Source organism: Sceloporus undulatus, chromosome 9 (assembly GCF_019175285.1).
Source record: "Sceloporus undulatus isolate JIND9_A2432 ecotype Alabama chromosome 9, SceUnd_v1.1, whole genome shotgun sequence".
NCBI classification, from domain to species: domain Eukaryota; kingdom Metazoa; phylum Chordata; class Lepidosauria; order Squamata; family Phrynosomatidae; genus Sceloporus; species Sceloporus undulatus.
This window is the reverse complement of record NC_056530.1, coordinates 21006704-21026241: the sequence shown is the minus strand read 5'-3', so window position 1 is coordinate 21026241 and position 19538 is coordinate 21006704. Positions and strand designations below refer to the sequence as shown.

The 19538-nt window shown below is 44.6% G+C and overlaps 1 protein-coding gene across 1 annotated transcript; it reads right to left on the bottom strand.

Annotated features, from left to right (window-relative positions):
* Positions 1 to 3629: 3629 nt before the first annotated feature.
* Positions 3630 to 18378, bottom strand: RAB4B (RAB4B, member RAS oncogene family). Its single transcript, XM_042440175.1, has 8 exons — positions 18217 to 18378; positions 13733 to 13813; positions 10928 to 11042; positions 9957 to 10019; positions 9110 to 9264; positions 8300 to 8395; positions 7330 to 7482; positions 3630 to 6322 (listed from the first exon to the last, which is right to left on the bottom strand). The coding sequence occupies exons 1-7, from the start codon at positions 18230 to 18232 to the stop codon at positions 7367 to 7369; spliced, it is 642 nt and encodes a 213-aa protein (XP_042296109.1). The 5' UTR covers positions 18233 to 18378; the 3' UTR covers positions 3630 to 6322; positions 7330 to 7366.
* Between the last annotated feature and the right edge of the window lie 1160 nt (positions 18379 to 19538).

Below are 19538 nucleotides of genomic sequence, written 5' to 3'. Positions count from 1 at the left end.
AGGCCGGCTCAGGCAGCCTCCTTCCCCTGGCGCCGCCTCCCTGGGGCTGGCACCGCCTTGATGGGCTCTGCCTCTGAGCACGTGCAGAGTGCAAAGGGAGGGCACCGCACAGGCAGCCTTTCCCCCTGCTGCATCCGCACCGCAGGCATCAGAATGCCCTGGCTCCATGCTACAGAATGTAGGGAACTGTTTTGCAGCCTATTTAGCCTCCTCTTTTGCAGCCTATTTAGCCTCCTCTGGTGACACAATGAACCACCATTCCCAGGATTCCCTAGCACTGAGCCAGGGTACTTAAAGCGGTCTCAAATCGGATTATTTCTGCATCGAGCTTTGGACCCTTATGCCTCAGTATGTCCTGCAGGAGATAGGAATGCTGTGATCAGATATCAGATCAGCTATGAATAAAGACACCAGAGAGAAGACTGGGTTAAGGATTCCCAAACTTTGCTCCTCCAGAGGTTTTGGACTTCAGCTCCCAGAATCCCTGTCTGTTGGCCATGCTGAGTGGGGCTTCTGGGAGTTGATGTCCAAAACACCTGGAAGAGCATCACTGTCAGGAAAGGGGTCTGTGGTTTGGGGTTGTTAGTTCAAGATCTTCCCAAGCTTTGAGTTCCAGAGCCCAAACCTGAGACCTCCAGACAAGTCATGCCATGAAGTGTGATGCATTCAAGGACCAACTTCCTTGGAGAGATGGCATAAGGAACATTGAATCTGGCCTGGCTGCTTCTAGAAAGGGCCTGAAGACCAGAAAGGCACCAGATCCTCTCTGATCTTGGAAGCTCAGCCCTGGTTAGTACTTGGATGGGAGGCCGCCAACAAATACCAGGCGCTTTGGGCTATATTTCCAAGGAAGGAACTGGAGCGATCATATGTTCTGGAGTCACCTTCTTTGGAGGTGTTTAAACAGGTCGAACAGCCATGTCAGGAGTGCTTTGATTGGGGACAGGCTTAGAGGCTAAAGGCAAAGACTCATGGAGCTTGTGGTTGAGCAGAAATAATGGCAAAGGGTGCTTATTTCACCGCCATGACAACATCTCCTCAGAGGAAATGTTCCATGCACCTGGTGATTTTATTAGTCCTGGGAGATCTGATTATGTTAACAGCTTGGCAAGCTAATTTGATGACATCTTTGAAAGACTGGTCTTCAAAGTCTTCAGCAATCTGATTTTCCTGGGATTCCTTTTGTCGATAGCATTTGTAGCGTAGGCATTCACTTGGTGACTTTCCATTCATGCCCAAGAACATGAATGAGACCCAACTAAAGCACTTCATTCAGGATTCCCCCCCCCCCGCAGTGCTTCTTGAGGAGGCTACTCTTATTGAGTAAGTGCTTAGTAAAATGGAAGGTGGTAGGAAAAGAGGGAGACCTTATTACAGGTGAATCGTTTCAACCAAGAAAGCCCTGAGTTTGCAAGACCTGAGCAAAATGTTAACTTTAGATGTCACTCATTCATAGCTGCCATATGAATCACAACTGATTTGACAACAAATGTGCCTTTGGGTTGCCTGGATTTCATAAGGCTTTCTTGTTGTTCTCTCGTGCCTTCAAGTCATTTGCAACCCTAAGGCGAACCTATGCAAAATTTCCTTGGCAAGATTAGTTCTGAGGGGTTTGCCTTAGGCTTGTTGTTGTTGTTATGTGCCGTCAAGTCATTTCCAATTTATGGCGACCTTAAGGCGAAGCTATCATAGGGTTTCCTGTGGCTGAGAGAGTGTGATGTGCCCAAGGTCTCCCAGTGGGTTTCCATGGCCCAATGAGGAATCAAACCCTGCTCTCCAGAGTCATAGTCCAAAGTTCAAACACTACACCACACTGGCTCCCTTGCCTTTGTTTTAGGCAATGAATATTCAGAGGTGGTTTTGCCATAGAGAAATACCTTTAAAAGGCCCAACTATACCCAGGACACTGCTAACCAGTTTCATATAAGCTTTCCATGACTGTAGGAGAGGACAGAATGCAAGTCTCAGAGTCACTTAATTTTCTTGACAGCATACTGTACATTGTTGTTGTCTGTCTTCAAGTTGTTTCCAACTTCTGGAGACGCTACAGAGAACCTATCATGGTGTTTTCTTCGTACGTTTTGTCGCAGGGAGTTTACCTTTGTCATGAGGCTGAGACACTGTAGCTTTCCCAGGGTCACCCAATGAGTTTACATGACTGATTGAGGATTTGAACCCTAGTTTGCAGCGTCACAGTCCATCACTCAAACTACTACACCACAGACTCTCAACATACACCCTTTTGCTACAGCCTTTGTTTGGGGACAGACATTGCCTTGGGCATTAAGAACCTTGGACATTGGAGATGCTATGCACAGCCTTTACCAGAAGACTGGATTAGAACTCTGATCCTTTAGTCCCTCCTTGGAGACAGTGATGCAGCACAGGATGAAGATTAACCAGACCTCTCAGGAGCAGCCAAGCCCTGCCAAGATTTTTAAGACTAAAGGGAAAAAAACCAATTGTTTTGATGTAGACAGAGCACTACTAGTGTTACTAAACCTTAAAAGGTTATGATACAGCTATACAGAAAAGGGTGACTAAGGAGGTGCATCTCTTAATGGGGGAAAGATGACCATGTTTAATTTAAATTTAAAACAAAAACACAAGATGAGTTGGGAGCAGGGAGACATAACAGGTGTATAAAATTATGCTTTTGGTGTGGACAGGGATAGATGGAGAGTTTTTCTCGGTTTCATAATACTGGAACCCAATGGAGGTTACCCAAGGAAACTAAGTGGTGGATGTTCACAACAAGCATAATGAAGAGCAAGCAGAAGAACAGAAAACGTTGTAAACTGTGAAAATCATTGGTAATGATAGCCACCAACTTAGAAAGGTTTAAAAATGTACTGGACATGTCAAACAGCTACTGCTCATGGCAACTATATTTTTGTTGTTGCTGACGTGAGCAGCAACATACAGTGGCTCTATCTCAGGATTTTCTTGGCAAGATTTATTCACAGGTGGTTTTCCTCTGGATACATCTGAGGCTGAGAGAATGTGATTTGCCCAAGGTCACCCAATAGCTTGCCTTGGCTGAGCAAGGGTTTTTACCCTAGTCTCCAGGAGTCCTAGTCCAATACTCAACCACTATACCATGCCTGTAGGCTCCTATATCTTAACTCCTAGTAAAAACAAAGGCAGTGTGTCTTTGAAAATCAGCTCCTAGGGAGCAAAAGCATAAAGGTGATGTTGCTGGGCTTCTCTTTGGGTCATCTGCTTGGTTAGTGTGAGAAACATGATCCTGGACTAGAGTTGGCTTTGGCCAGATCTAGGACAGAAACAGACGGCTGCTGTCTTCAAGCTGTACTTGTGAGTTTCCCAGAAGTGACTTGACAGACTGGCTGGCTGGCTGACAGAAATGGAGGTATGTTTGGAAGATAATGTGTGTGTTCCTAAAGGGAGGAGGTGGAACTCTGGAATGGGAAGCTGAGGAATGTACTGGGATCTTCATCACTCAGGGACACACATTAAGGTTGTCACACAGGCAGAGTTGTGTACGTGGCGAGCGAATGGGATGCTCCTTGGCTTCAAAGCCTGCCTGCCATTCTGTCGCTTGGCCAGCACGTCCACAGAACACCAGAAAAAGGAGAAGGAGGGGGGAGAAATGCACCACCACACTCATGTTTGGAAAAGAAAACAAAAGAAAACACTTTATGTAGGAGAATCAGATTCACAGCCTTGAATTGGAGGGAATATTTGCATCCAGGGAGGAAAAAAAAATCAACAGGGGGTGATGGGGTGGAATCCAGGTTATAAACTGCTTCGTAACAGTCAGCTGCTCAGCCCCAGATTAAAAGCAACCATATCCAAATTCTCCCTGCCCATCCCTTGACAAGCCTCAAAGGAGATTACAAGGAATTGGGAGAGAGGTTGTTTGTAGAGGGATTGGAGGAGGGAAAGCAGATGATGTGACAGTGGGCTTCTACCCTGACAGAGAAGTAATAAATAACAAAGTTAAACATTACACTTTTAAAAAAGCAACAAAGAGCATCCAAAGTAGGCTGCCTCTCATTTCTTCGTCTTGGACATTGGGGAGTGCTTGAATGTGAAGATGTTTGATAGGGTAGAAAGGGGATAATAAAGCTTGCTATCTTGTCTCATAAGGCATGCAAGAAGTACCAACTAAAATATTCTAGCAGAATACAAGAAAAGCAGAGGCTACTCTGCAAATCATATACTTTCCCATCCCTCCAACCCAGTATCAGTAAAGTTAAGAACTGGGACTGGGGGCAGTGTACTTAGAGGCACTGGATTATCTACCATCATACTCAGCATCCATTATCAAACCGAAACACTAGAAGGTGCCAGCCTCCAGTTGGCCACCCAACTTCACTTTTACTTTAGATCAAATGTCCCAATGGTGCCCCTTTCCCCAGTAAACACATCCAAAGGAACCCAAACTTATTATGACAACTGGCACTCTGTCATGTCCCAGGACACACTCAAAAGCCAAACACCAGAGGGCACAGTGAAAATACAGATCAACTCACAGCAAAGAAGCTTTCAAATAAAGGCATTCTGGTGCACAACACTGGATAGACAAACAAGTTCCATGGTGGCAGCTACTGGCCAAAAATGGAGCCACACTTGGAAGAGATATCACAGGCCACCTTAGCTGGTTGTTAGACAAGAAAGAAAATCCCACTTAGCAGGGGAAATACTTAGCTCACTGGCATTCTTCCCAAAGAGTCCCCATAACCCAAACCATCAGCCCCTCCTGCTCCCATGCAGCCAATCCACCCTTAACTATGGAAGGCTATGAATGGCAGATCCAATTGTACAGCTAGATCTGAAGGATACAGGCCTGAAAACTGGATTTCCTTTTAGAAAGGAAGCCCCACCTGAAGGCAACTGTCTCAAAGAAAGAATGAAAGGGCCATGTGAAATTCTTAATCATCCCTCGTGATGGAAGCCAAAGCAATGAACATTTCTGAAGAGGAAGAAACGCTTTTAAACAACTGGGCCTTGAAAACTCACCAAAAAACCCTGGACTTTCTAAGCACCTAGGCCTTAAAAACTCACAAGCAGTTCAGGGTTGCCTGGTCAAAGGTTTTAAAGTGCTGGGGCTTGTTGCCACCCTTGACAGCCAACAGGAATCTAAGATAACACCAGCAGATGGCTGTAAAAGTCTCAAGGGAAGGACAAACATGTAACACTCCCCTCCTTCCTCCATTACAAGAGACATGATCACATAGGCAATGTTTTCTACTCAGAAGTTCTGGACTCCTTATTACAGGTGGTCAGACCAAACTAGGAACATCCAGCAAACAGTTGCGCTGATTCAGCACATACACAAACGCAGGCACACAATGTCATTTCTCATTCAGCTGGCACCACTCACAAAGTGGTGAGGACGCAACCACTTCATGGGCAGCCTTTTTTTAGCCTTGTCCTGGCTCCTTCGCTGCAGCCCCAGCAGAAGAAAGGGGGATAAATTGGGGATGGGTGGGAGGGAGAGAAGGGTGAGAAAGTGCCCTGAAAAGGGACAAACCTATGGCTTCAAAAAAAAACATAAGAGGTGCTATCAGAGAGGTGGCACCGAAGAATGAAACACACACAAACACATACCAAAAGTGGACCTGGTGTGAACAATAATTTAGGCTGGACCCCATACTAGAAGGGCAAGCACCGGAGATGCTATGAAGGAGGAGAAGAGGGGTCATTTGGTTTCGCTACCAAGGCAGAATATTTAGAAATAGCTGTAAGGGCAGCCCCCATTCCATGGCATCTAGAACCCCTATGATGTTCCATGTGCTCTCATGTGCAATGGGGGAAAAAAACATGCCAATGGAATGAAGATTTACGCTTAAGAGGGAGAGGAGAGAGAAACTGAATATCTCCAAAGTGCCACAAGCACCCCTTTCTCACCCCCTCTAGCCAGAAACATATTTTCTTGTTGTAACAATCAAAAGCAGTCATAGAGTACAGAAGAGGATAGAGGCTCAGATTTCTTCTAGCAATCCTCCCCCACTATCTTTTGTGAAACTGTCACCCCTTGACCTCAAAGCCATTACAGTCACTGGGGGCCAGAAGGGCTTGGCCTTCATCTGGGAAAAGATGCCCAAGTGGACCAAAGCCAGAGTCTCCCTCACACACCTCCTGCACGGAAGCCTGTCTGAGAACTGAACTTGCAAAGCTTCTTCTCTTCAGGACGTGAGGCGAGAATGAAGGAGAGGGCGGTGGCAGCATGGAGACGGCGCCAGGTTCCTTGGAATGGTTCAAGAGGGCTTCAGCCAACAAAACCCATAGTCCTGGGTGATGGAACGGAAGAAGGTGCTTCATATAGCCCTGGGTCCAGCGCAACTGAATTCCAGCACTGAGGGTGAGAGAGAAAGAAAGGAGAAGGGGAGAGGAGAAGGACTCAGAACAACAGCCAGGAGAAGAAACCCCAAGGTAATGCTCTTCATGCCAATGATTTACATGGTGTGCTCTTCCCTGCCCTACTGAGCCCATCAGAGAACACCTTAACAGCCCACAGTGCAGTTCTTACTGATGCACTCAGTAGGCCTAGTCATGGACTGTATTATTTCAGACTGGAAGGGGGCATGTAAAGCTCACATGACTGAATATACACCATGCATATATCCTCCATACACAAGCAACCCTCAAAACATGCTGTACAACACTGTTTTACCCAATCCAGAACCAATGGTCCATCCAACTGTCAATAAATATTACAATATCAACTGACAGTCTCAGGGCTTCCCCAACTAGTTATGAGTGATCCTTCTAGCAGGGATCGAACCTAGGGGCTCATAAGAAATGGCTTCTTCCCTCAATAGATTTCTTTAAAACTAGCACATATGTGGAGACAGATTTAAACCTTGCTGTAATAACTTTCTAGGGGCAGTGATGGTTTGCCTGGTGGAGCATGGTTGTTCTAAACTGAGATGTGATCATATGTGTTTGGAGTGGTATAATAGTGAGGAGAAGTGGATCAAAAAGGAGGCTAGGAGCAGCACAACAGCAGCAACACTTGAGATGGACTCAGAAAAAGGAAGGGATTGCAGTGGTCTCCCTTCCTTCCTCTTTTCCCAATGCTTTAGCATGCCCATACCTGTCAATTCACAACTACATAGTTCTGTTTTTAAAGTTCTTGTAAGAAAGCTGTGGAAAAGATTTCCCAGTTCCTATGGGTTACCCTCTCACAGAAGATGACCACCAGTCTTCATTTTGTTTTCCAGCTTTCACTATGCACATAATGCTTGGCACATGGTCAGAACCAACCACCACACCATCCTGGCAAGGTTGCCATAAGACTCCCAAACACATCACATGCCTTGGCTACAGCAATCTCCCCATTACATCCCTGCCCAGGTTTACCTTGCAAGACAGTTTTCAGCGTGCTTGAATTTTGGCTCTAGCAGTTGCATTGCTGTCGGGTCTGTGCTTGGGTCCCTCGCGGTTGCCGCAATTGCCTCAGGGAAGCATCCCCGTACTGGATGCCTGAGCCCATCCGCTCCGGATCAAGTTCACCTGGAAGGTTAGTAAGAAAGAGATAGTCACAAGAATAGTATGGTAGATTTTAGGCAAGATTCTTTCCAGCCTCTATAGCTGGATCCCTAGTATTTTTCCTCTTTTTTATTTTTAACAATATTAATCCTGACACAAACAATAAATCCTTCTTCCAATACAAATACTGTATTGTGATTAATTTTTTCTTCTTCTCCCTCTATCCCTCCCCTTCACAAATCATAAAGTCACAAACCTTATCCCTGTCAATCAGCATAAATATAAATTGTCTTCCAAATAAATACATGTTTTTTATATATTAATCATAATCTTCAGTACTAATTATTCCAAAATCTTCTCCAGGTAGTTAAATACTAACCATACCAAATCTGCTCAGCTTCCAAAAGCCAACCTGGCTGGATGTGTTCCAGAGTGTTATACCCGAAGAATAACACCCTTTACCAGCACAGTTGAACACATTTTTGTATCCTACATACATCACTAATGGCATTATAGTGCAGTCATAGAAAATCAACTCTAGAAAGCAATGTTAGAAGACAAAGGCTGTATCACTGTCAAAAAATTCGTTCTCTAAAAGAACTGTCTCCTCATGACATGTCAAAAAATAACTTGAGGGAAAATATGTTCTTCTATCAGTTATCTCATATGTGCCACTGACATTTTGCGGTTTTGTTCTGTCAGGAAACATCAGGAACTGTCTTCATGGACACATAGCCCCACATACTTTGGGGTTATCAATGTTACAGGGCAAAACTATTTTCACTCAAACTTGGTCGAGGAAGGGGGCGTTTTCTTAGATAAGAAAGGGAGCCAGACGCACCTGATTCAATTTTGTTCAGTATAGTCCGGGCACATTTTAAGAAAGCTTCTTCTACATTCTCCCCGGTCAAGGCGCTGGTCTCGAGAAACATTAACTCTGCCAGGTTGGAGGGGGGGGGGGAGAAAGGACACAGAATCAATTTGTTTTGTGCAGTCATGCGAGTTCAAGAAAGGAGGGAGTGGTGCAAAAGTTCTCTCCTCCCAGCTTCAAAATGGAAACTTGTTCATAGAAGGCTCTAAGAAAAGTGGCTGGGATAAATTGTTCAGTAAGCACAATTCCAGGATCATTCCAGGACTCACTACCTCCTCCTTCCATTCTCCCACTACCCCTTCTTCCTCCCAAGATTGACGGTTAGTTGCCTCATGAGGTTTGCATGTGATCAAACAAAAAGGCCACAAAAAACTATTACTCATTAACTGGTCAACAGGCACAATAATTAAGCAGGCAAGGAGCCTCCTATGAGTTGAAAGAGAGAATGAAGGCATGAGAGAGAGCATGTCTTCAGCTCCAAAGCCATGTGATAACACTTTAGCAACCCCTGCTGGATATGCAACAACAGTACTCCAATCCCACTTCTGCCACCACACGGATAGTACAAGAAGAACACAATGTACACAAGCACACCTCAAAAAGCAACTCTATTTGACACCAGAGAAACAGTTGTTTTGCCATCTGGGAGGAACAGCGAAGCCCAGTTCAAGGACTGGGTGGTGGAGAAAGTAGTTGCTTGAACTAAATGGTCAGTATGCTAAGGAAGTACCCTTTCCCCACCCCTGCTTCCCAGCACAGCCATCCCCTTGCAGAGGTTACCATTCTCCTGAGCAAAACGCGAAGCTTCCAAAAATGTGACTTCCCGATCAGCATCCAGATCTTTCTTGTTGCCACAGAGAATAATGACTATGTTGGGGCTGGCCAGAGTCCGGGCATCTGTTAACCAGTTGGTCAAGGCATTGTATGTCTCTCTGCTGCAGGACAAAAATGGGGAGAGGGCTTTTTCAGGCAGACAAAAAGGAAAGAGGATAGAGGGATGCTTCTACCTTCTCCCCAAGCAAGCTTGTAGGACAGTATCCAGCCTTCTCCGCTCCAGTGCCATGAAGGAGTCCCCCATTCCCCTATATTTGGAATGGATAAAGTGCAGTCCTGGGTCTGTCTGCACCCCTTAGGGCTATTTTGCCAGCACCAACACCTGCCCCTTGACTACCCCTTATCTGGCAAAAAACAAAATGGTGAACTCCCTTTCTTGGAAGCCTGCAGGAATAGTGATTTGTTTTTTAAATGAAACACAGCATCTCCCTGCACTGTTTAACATTAACAATTACCCATTTCTCAAAATGGACTTCTAGATATTTTGGAATTTTTTAAATTCATTTTCTGATATCTGGGGCACTCTGCAGAGCCCATGGGAGGTCCCAGAGACAGAAAACTGTGCCCCAGACCTATGAAATTGCCCTCCCTGTCCTAGGTGTCAAACAAACACCCCACATCTCAACAATCAAGTAAATGCTCACTAAGATCCCTACCCCAGAGGCCATTTGGGGATCCTTCTCCTGGATCTCCAAAGATAACAATTTAGCCCTTGAGACTTGGAACAGGTCCATATCTATCACAACGATTCCTTCTGGCCTCCAGATGAAAAGATACAAATGAAGAGACTCACCTGGTAATGTCATAGACCAAGAGAGCCCCTGCTGCTCCCCGGTAATAGCTTCTTGTTACTGACCTAAAGGGAAAGAGATTGAAGTCTCACATGGGCATCAAAAGCAGAATTCAGGGAATTCTTGATTTGTAGTCTACAATCCCATTCAACTGCCTTCTCCATTTTTATGTGTTGAAACAGAACTCAGACAACTCAATAGCCACCATGAACTGGACTACAACTCCCAAATCCCACAACCACAATAGGTTGGACTACGACTCCCGCAATCCCACAGCCAGTATTAGATATGCTGGCTCTGTGAGTGTGGGAGGTTTAGTCCAACACATCAAGAAAGCAACAGACTAGGGAATCTGTGTTCAAAAGCAAAGAAACATACAACAGGGGTAGGCAAACCTCCAGATGTCGTTGGCCTGCATCTCCCAGCCCTCCTCACCACTGGCTATGCTGGGTAGAGGTGAAGGGGCTGGTGTCCAACAACATCTGGAGCTGCCTTTTGCCCACCAAAGAAATTCCCACTCATAAGGGAACTACCTTCGTCCTACAACCTTTTATGAAATATTATGCATGGACAAGGGGCAGAACTGCAAGCAAAGGGCAGCCACTATATACAGAAATTTAGTGCAATCTGTTTATAGCAGGAATCAATGGCAGAAGGGAAAAATTGCTGAATAATTTAATGATGTAAACTGTAATAATCTCAGCCACAGAACTATTAAGGGAGACTGTCATAGGAAAACTAGACATCCAGGAATGGAGTGATTTGTTCCTTTTGAAGGGTAGGAGAGAATATCAACATTAGGCAAAAAAATTAGGCACAAGCGTAAGGTAGGCATATATTTGCATATGTCACTAACAGGATGCCAGCCCATAAGAGTAAGACACCCTTCACCTGTTGAACCTTCTTGAGAGCTTGAAAAACAACCAATCATCACTGAGATGCCACTAAGTTCAACATGGAATCTTTCCCTTACCTAAACCGCTCTTGCCCAGCTGTATCCCAGATCTGGAGCTTCACTGTTTTGCCACCAACGTTCACAACCTTTGATCCAAACTCCACCCCAATTGTGTGATTAGAATCCTGCTTGACTGTATAAACACAGAGAAAAATCACAAAAGATAAATGAGGATTGGACAAAGGGCACAAAGCAGTCAACCAGAGAAAGTCTTTAAAATCCTCACAAAAACACAACAGTTCAGGAACCCTAAGTCCCAAACCATTGCAAAGGAAGCAAAGAATTGTTCTACCAATGTTTTAACTTGAGAGTTATTAACCATCACAAACATTTGATTTAGGGCTAATGGGGCAATGGCACAGCAGACAGATTAATGTTAAGTGCCAGGACGAAAAAGAAGCGAGGATAGCTTCAAGGTACAAGTGCAGTGCAGCACCTAAGGAAAGCATCCTGTGTGGCTCTTTTACACTCTGTTGCAGCACAGGAAGGAAGTGGGTGGAAGGGGACCTATCCTTCCATCACCAATTCACTTCATGTAACAGCTTTGAGTGTTCTGTGTTTGAGTGTTTTATTTCAGAAAAAGGGAACTCCCTTTCCTTCCATCTGCCTTATGCGTCAGTGTAAAACAAGACAATATATATTGGGCCAGGGGATGGTAAAGAGAGCAGATAAACACATGGACTTTTGCTGAGAAGTACAACTGCCATCCCCTCATTATGGGGACACCTTGGGCAGCTTGGAACGCTGGCCACACAATATAATCAAAGTCACAAACACAACAGACTTTAAAAGTGTATTTGGTAAAGTGCAAGCAGACCTTTGTCTCATACTCTGAGCTGTAAACATACAAATCTCGCTATGCCTCAGCTTCACATCTGGGCTCTTGAATTAATAATATTAGCGTACTTTCCAGGGCTGTTGATAAGATTCCTGAGATAGTGTTCACACACTCCCAAGCCCTGCATGTATACAGGTTTATCATTAGGGTCATAAAACAGAGCCCAGTGATAAGACAAAGTCACAGCACAAGCCTCTGCTGCATGCATTCACTTCATAACACAGTCAGTAGCAGCAGCAGGAGTACAATTTTCCAAACTGAATCAAGAGCTGTATATGCCCTCTGGAATATCCATCTACTGGAGAAGCCATTTGACTGGCTTTTTAATGGCTCCTGCAATGTTTAAATTTTGCATTGTGTAAACTGCTACTTTTTTTAAGGTGACATTCTATTAATTACATTATTTTAGACAAGCCACTCTGAACAAAGGGAAAATATCATGTAAATCAATTAAATCAGGAACAGGTTAGTTGATTGAGTGGGGTTTTTTTGGGGGGGGGGGTCCATCACATAAAAGGGAACTTCTTCCCACAACTTTTTTCGGTATTATAGGAGACACTGAGGCCCAGAAGCCATCACAGAATCAGAGCTGGAAGGGGCCTCATGTAACATCAAGTCCAACCTGCTGCTCAGTGCAAGATCTCCAGCTACAGCATCCCAGCAGGCAACTATCCAGCCTATTTTTGAAGACATCCAGAGGAGGAGACCCCACCACCTTTCTAGGCAATTGGTTCAACTGTTGAACTGCTCTTAGTGTCAAGAGGTTGCTTCTGCCCAATCTTTTAGTTTATTTATGAACTGTAATCCTGCCTCGATTCACCTGGGAGAGGTGGGAAAATATAAACAAACTATTATTATTATTATTATTATTATTATTATTAAGTCCTTTTGAATTCTGTTCCCATCTTCCAATGTGTTAGCTATCCCTCCCAGTGTTGTGTCATCTGCACATTTGATAAGGATTCTCTCCGCCCTATTATCTAAGTCACTGATAACAATGTTGACAAGTAATGGCCTTAGGACAGAAACCTGAGGCACTCCACTCGAGACCTCTTTCCAGTTTGAAGCACAATCACTGATTATGACTATTTGAGCATCATGTTCCAAAAAACTATGGATCATCTGACAGTGTTCATATCTTTCCCCATTAATCAGTTTGCTAATCAAAATATTATAGGGGGACCACTTCAACATTAGGAGGAACTTCCTGACAGTAAGAGTGGAACACGCTCCCTCCGAGTGTGGTGGAGTCTCCTTCTTTGGAGGTTTGTAAACAGAGGCTGGATAGTCAGGTGTTTTGATTCTGTGTTCCTGCATAGCAGGGGGTTGGACTGGATGGCCCTTGATGTCTCTAACTCTATGATTCTATTACCTGATCAAATGCTTTGCTGAAATCCAGACAAATAACATTCCCACCATTCCCACCTTGGTGCTGCTTAACATTTTGTTGTGACTTTGAATAAGTTAAGAGGTTGGCTATGCTACACATTTTCTTCCTTGAGATACAGACATATCTCAGTCTCCTCCCCTGAAAGTAAGAGTATCTTATGGGGACTGTTTCAAAATAAAATGAACAGATGCATTACGAGAACACAGAGAACACTCTGTTCATGCAGGAACCAGGCAGACAACATCTCTCTACTGACAGAGGTTCAGTAGAGGAAGGAGGGAAAGGGCTTTTTCCTGCTGTGGAGTCCATCCTGTCCAATTATCTCTAGGATGGTACTCTCCAGAGATCTCACTTTACCTGCTTGTAAGTGGGCTCTAAAGATGGCATTTTTCTAGTGCCATTTCACCAACAACAACCCCATTTAAAGTTACGACTACTGTATAACTCTTGGCAATACTTCCCCTCCACCTTATTTTTATCATGGTTTTGTTCAGATTGTACTTCACATTGTTTCCGTTGTACTGCTTTCTATTTTTAACTTCTTATATACTGCCCGTAGCATAGCATTTGATACAGGCAAAATAAACCCACTCACATTTGTTCTCAATGAACTGATGGAGGAGGCAGGACTTCCCGGTTCCGGCACTTCCAATTACCAGGAATTTGAAGAGGAAATCTGGAAGGAGACCAAGAAACAACACCATGATGACAAGAACCTTAGAAAGCAGGGAGGGGAAAAAGCAAGAGAAAACACTCTGGAGATGAACAGCATCCTGGACTAGTGAAGGCTGAAATGTACAGCAGTATGACTAAAAACAAAGATGGCTCCAGACATTTGGAGACCAAAATATCCAAAATGAAACATAAAGCCACTGGTAAAAAAGATAATGATGTCACAAATTGACAACTGGAGGTCCTCATTCTGTTTTCCAATATGGACCCCCTCACCCTGCCATCCCATGTGCCAAGTCGCCAAGTGCTGCGTCCTTGACAGTGCTGAACAGAGCCTGAGAATTTCTTGGTGTTCAGGCTTTGTGGCTGAAGAGCAAAGTCTATATATCTAAATAAATAATAAACAGAGCTCTGTGGCACCTTCAAGTCAGGCTAGCTCAATGGAGGTGAACCTATGGCACTAGTGCCAGAGGTGGCACTCAGAGCCCTCTCTGTGGGCACACACGCCATCACCCCAGCACAGAGTTTGTTACTAGAAAGCCAGAGGGATGTGGCACTTTGCAATAAATAAGTGGGTTTTGGGTTGCGGTTTGGGCACTAAGTCTCTAAAACGTTCGCCATCACTGGGCTAGCTTATTTAGACAGTGTTCATAGGGCAGAGCCAACTTTGCCATTGCATGAAGAGGACTAAAAACACAATGAGTATATAAAAACACAAGTGGGGAATATTTGAAGGGCAAATGAATAGGGCAGGTGTTATATTATATGAATGTGATACCAAGAATGTATCTTTTAGACACGTGTTCACAGTATATTACGAGGCAATGTTCTCCAAGCCAGGGATCAGACAAGTTTGGACCATGCATGACACACTACCAAACGTGCCTGTCTCCTCTTTCCTCTTAGAGAATGATAGAGATGGTTTTCACACACCACACATTAGCACCCAAACTGTTCAAAACACGACCGCCTCAGTACCAGGATCAATATGAACAATCCTGCCCAGATATAAATCCTCTCTCCGGAATGGTTTGTACACAACATAAATTCATACACACGCACACACTGCTCCAGGGTATGGATATAAAAGCTTTCCAGCTTAGCTATAAAAGCAGATAGGAACTTGCAAGCACCAATCTAGTTTGTATGGAAACAAACACACCCTGAAAGCATCACCACCCCCAGAGTTTAAGATAAGAACGGCATTGTTCAATAAAACTAACTCCAGCCCAAGATTTATTTTCCTCCTTTGTTTCTTAGGAAAATATTTGAGGAGCTGTTGCTGCAAAGCTACGTGGGAGGCAAGGAAGCAATGCAAGCTAGGGAAATAGTTTGTGCTCTCGAAACACAAAGGCAACAAGAATGAGGATTTTAAAATCATCACTTCGCTTTTACAGACATCCCAGGAGATCACAGCCCAAGTCATTTGCTTCTTCGACATCCCTTAGTCTACATTCTTCCATACCTGCTTTTCTAGTCCTCTTCTCTTGTATCAAAGTCGGTTCTGGTCTGTGAAACATATACAGAACCTGTATATTTTGCTGTAAGAGATCCAATTCTTTTGGAATGTGCAAGAACTAACTTAGTATTCCAGAACTTTTGTTCTGTCAAGTAAAAGCACCTCCATCAAAGGGATTGTCCCTAAAATACACTGCAGTGGTACTTTGACAACCAACACTTAGGTTATCTGTAGCACCAACATTTGTGTGATTGTAGCACTGTCCCACATTGCGCATACGTTTCTATTTTGAACATCATCACATATTTGCAGGTGCCACACCCTCCACTTTCCACCCGGATGATGAGGATAAAGCCATTGAATATTCATTTTTAAGGTTTGCGTCTGTTGACAGCGGACCATCAACCCCTGACTATTAAGCTTAAATAGCCATAGGTCTGGATACTAACTCACAAATTTAAAGGGGCAGGTTTGCACAACATGCACTGCAGTAACCATGTTCGCTATTTAATCTTGCCTCCTACAGGGTTACGACACTAAAAATTGTTTTTATCCATGCTCTTACCCCAAAATCACTGTCTTCCCATGAAAGATTCCCACTATTAACAGACTAGATATCCCTTCCAGCTCTGCAACTGTATGATAGTATAAGTCAGTGGTTCCCAACCTGTGGGTCGGGACCCCTTTGGGGGGGGTTGAATGATCCTTTCAAGGGGGTAGCCTAAGACCATTGGAAAACACCTATTTAATTACAGTTATGAAGTAGTAATGAAAATAATTTCATGGATTTGGGTCACCACAACATGAGGAACTGTATTAAAGGGTCGTGGCATTAGGAAGGTTGGGAACCACTGGTCTAAGTGGTCTGCAAGCAATACTTCTGCCTCATTGCGCACAATTTTACATTGCAAATCCTTGGTAATGGTCATCCTAGCCATTTGCTACTGCAGAATTCCCAGTCCCCCCCCCCACAGATGCCTTATAGGAAACTGGTTTAGGACTGGTGTAGTTGGTAGACATTTAGCTAAGACCCTTATCTGCCATGGAACAATTACACCTTCGCTGGATCTAACTCACCTACCATGCCAATAATAAGGGTATAATTATCAGGCAATCACCAATAAATAACACGATGTATCCTGGTATTAGCTTCAACAAGATTTCCCATGATCTGAAGCCTCTACTGGCTTCTCTTACTTGTGGCTTAATGGAATATAATAAGGATGATCAGTGTGTAAAGTATTTCCGACACAAACAGGATATAATTATCATCCAAGTTTCCTCATCCTGCCTTCTTCAACTCAGGACAAGAGTCGGAATGGCTTTGAACATGCTCACCCAGTAGTGATCCTTCAAGTCCTGTTCGCAGGACATGAGGCCACACAACAGGGTTGTTCAGTTGCAAAGCAGTGAAACAGAGTCTGTGTGGGTGGGTGTTTTAATAGAAACTGGCCAGGGACTTGTTTGGGGTTTGTTTCCCATTCAGTCTCTCTGATGGGCCTTTGGAGAAGTCAACCAACCACCCCCAGGAGCATGGAGGGGGAAAGAAGAAAGAAGGTGTTGCCACATGTTACTTTGAGGAAACCAAGGACTTATCCAGGCAAGCATAGAGGAAGCACTCCTGCCAGGCAGTGACAACCTGCCCTTCCAGAAGTGCTTTGAAACGCACCTTAAAAGCAAGTGATAAAAGCACTTTCCGACTCATGGCAACCCTACAGCAAACCTGTCATGGGGTGCCATCCTCCGAGGCTGAGAGAGTGTTGCTTGCACAGAGTCACTCAGTGGGTTTTCCACACTCGAGCCAGGATTCAAACCCATCACCCAGGTTTCCTGGGCTAGATTTCTTCAAAGGAGAAATACAGTAGTCATCTAATATTTCTCCATACGCATCTGTGGAAGTAGATTATAGTCTAGGAAAGCTCCTGCTGCCAACTTCTTTCTTTCAGTTCGTCTCAAAGGCGCTATGATGATCCTACATCTCTGATGCCACAAACTTAAGGCGGCTATGTCTTTGAATCCTTCAAAGGAGGTTTGCCATTATAGTTTATTGTGGGGCTTTTGGGGCTCTGTGGCTGTGTTCTGGAAGAGTTTATTCCGGACGTTTTGCCAGCATCTTTGAATGGCATCTTTAGAGGATGCTGGCATGGAAGAGAGTGGGGTGTAGGGTGTATGTGTGTGTATGTGTGTGTGTGTGTATGTGTATATATATATATATATATATATATATACACACACACTGTGTGACCATGGGTGTATATGTATATGTGTGTATCTGTGTGTGTGTGTGTGTGTGTGTGTGTATTATATATCCCACTCTCTTCCATGCCAGCATCTTCTGAAGATGCCAAAGCCACAGATGTTGGCAAGATGTCAAGAATAAACTCTTCTAAAACTTGGACACAGAGCCCCAAAAGCCCCACAATAAACTATGGAAGCCGGCCACAAAAGCCTTCAACTTCACGTTTGACGTTACATTTTATATCCTGTCCCCCCAAAAAAAAATGGGGCTCAAAGCAGCTCCCAATTTAAAACAAAAAAGTAAACACCAATAATAATAACAATAATAACAACATTACCCCCCAAATGCCTTAAAATAGGATTAAAATGTTTACAGCATTAAAACAATTCACATCCCCCCCCAATCTATCAGCCCCAGTCATTAAGCAAAAGGAAAGCCCCCCCCCCCAGTCCCTTACTTGAACTATAGACACACATTTAGGGTTTGTTGTTGCTGTGGTTGTTGTTGTTGTGTGCCTTCAAGTCATTCCCAATTATGGCGACCCTAAGGCAACCCTATCAGCCCCTCTGAGGCTGAGAGAGTGTGCCTTGCCACCCATTGGGTTTCCATGGCCGAGGCAGGATTCGAACCCAGGTCCCCAGAGTCATTAAGCCCCGCACCGCCCTCCTGGCTCTCTATATTTAAAGCAGGCGTTTCCTTTTTCTTTTACCATAGGTCTCAGACATGGCTGGCCCTCTCCTCTTCCCTCTCCTCCTCTTTCTCTTCTCTCCTTCTTTCCTTCCTTCCTTCCTTCCTTCTCTGGCTGAAGCAGCTGCTGCTGAGAAAGAGACTCACAACATGGCGGCGCCCAGGGACCCGGCCAATATGGCGGCGGCCTGAAAAAAAGGGACACTTCCGGGTTTGTCGCGCTTTTGTTTCCCCCGCCGCGTCGCGTTTAGTATGACGTCACACGAAGCAGACACGCCCAGCCTGTTATGCCTCGGCTTCCTTCCTCCAGTCCTTCCATTGATTGCGTTGCAACAGCTCCCTCTAGCGCCCTAATGCCGGAATAGCACCCTGAGAGGCAAAAGAGTGTAACTTTTAAAGGCTGTATCCACACTGCAGAAATAAATCCAGTAATTTGAGGCAGCTGTCTTCCTTTTCCAGGACATGTCCTACATTTCAGCCTTCTGGAGGGATTCCAATATGTCCTCCATTCTGAGCATGACTAAGAAGCATGATTTTGTATTTCTGTTAGTACCTTTTTTTAGGTTTTTATTTGATAATGTTCTACTTTTTCTTTCTTCCTGGAGTGTCCTACATTTTTGCAGTGTCTTGATCTCCTTTGTGTCCCCCCCCCCCCGAGTCTGGCATTGCTTTAACTGCCGTGGCTCAACACTATGGAATTCTGGGAAGTGTAACTTTGTGAGACACATTCGGCCTTCTCTGTCTGGTGCCAAGCAAACTACAAGTCCCAGAATACCATGGTATTGAGCTGTGGCAGTTAAAGTGGTGTCGAACTGGTTTATTTCTGCAGTGCAGATGCAGCTCTTAGGGAGGGCTGACTATCTATCTATCTATCTATCTATCTATCTATCTATCTATCTTTTCAAGCCATGGATGGTTGAATCTGTAGATAAAGATTCTATGCACAAAGAGGGCTGACTGTATTCTTAATAGGCTCTTGCAGATGAACTTGATTTGCAGCTGCATCTCTGGCTCAGAGGGTTCAGGGAGCATTTCCAAACCCGGAGCTTGCCCCCGATTCCTGGTCTGTACTCAGAAGCCCAGAAGCCCTAGCAGGTGACTCTGTGACCAGTCAGAAGCAAAGGGCCTCCTTAGTTGCTCTTGCCAATTCAGTCACAAGGAAAAGGCCTGACCAAGCCAATGCCTGGCACCACAGAAAGAACAGCTAATCCTTTTCTCTGGAACTTGTAAGGGAGCTGGCAAAGCAACCAGCCCAAGATGGGCAGCACTTGGTCTGGAGGGTGTTGGACCCGGGTGGCTGGCAGGACAGGACTCAGCCCACATTAGCAGGGTAAACGACTCTTG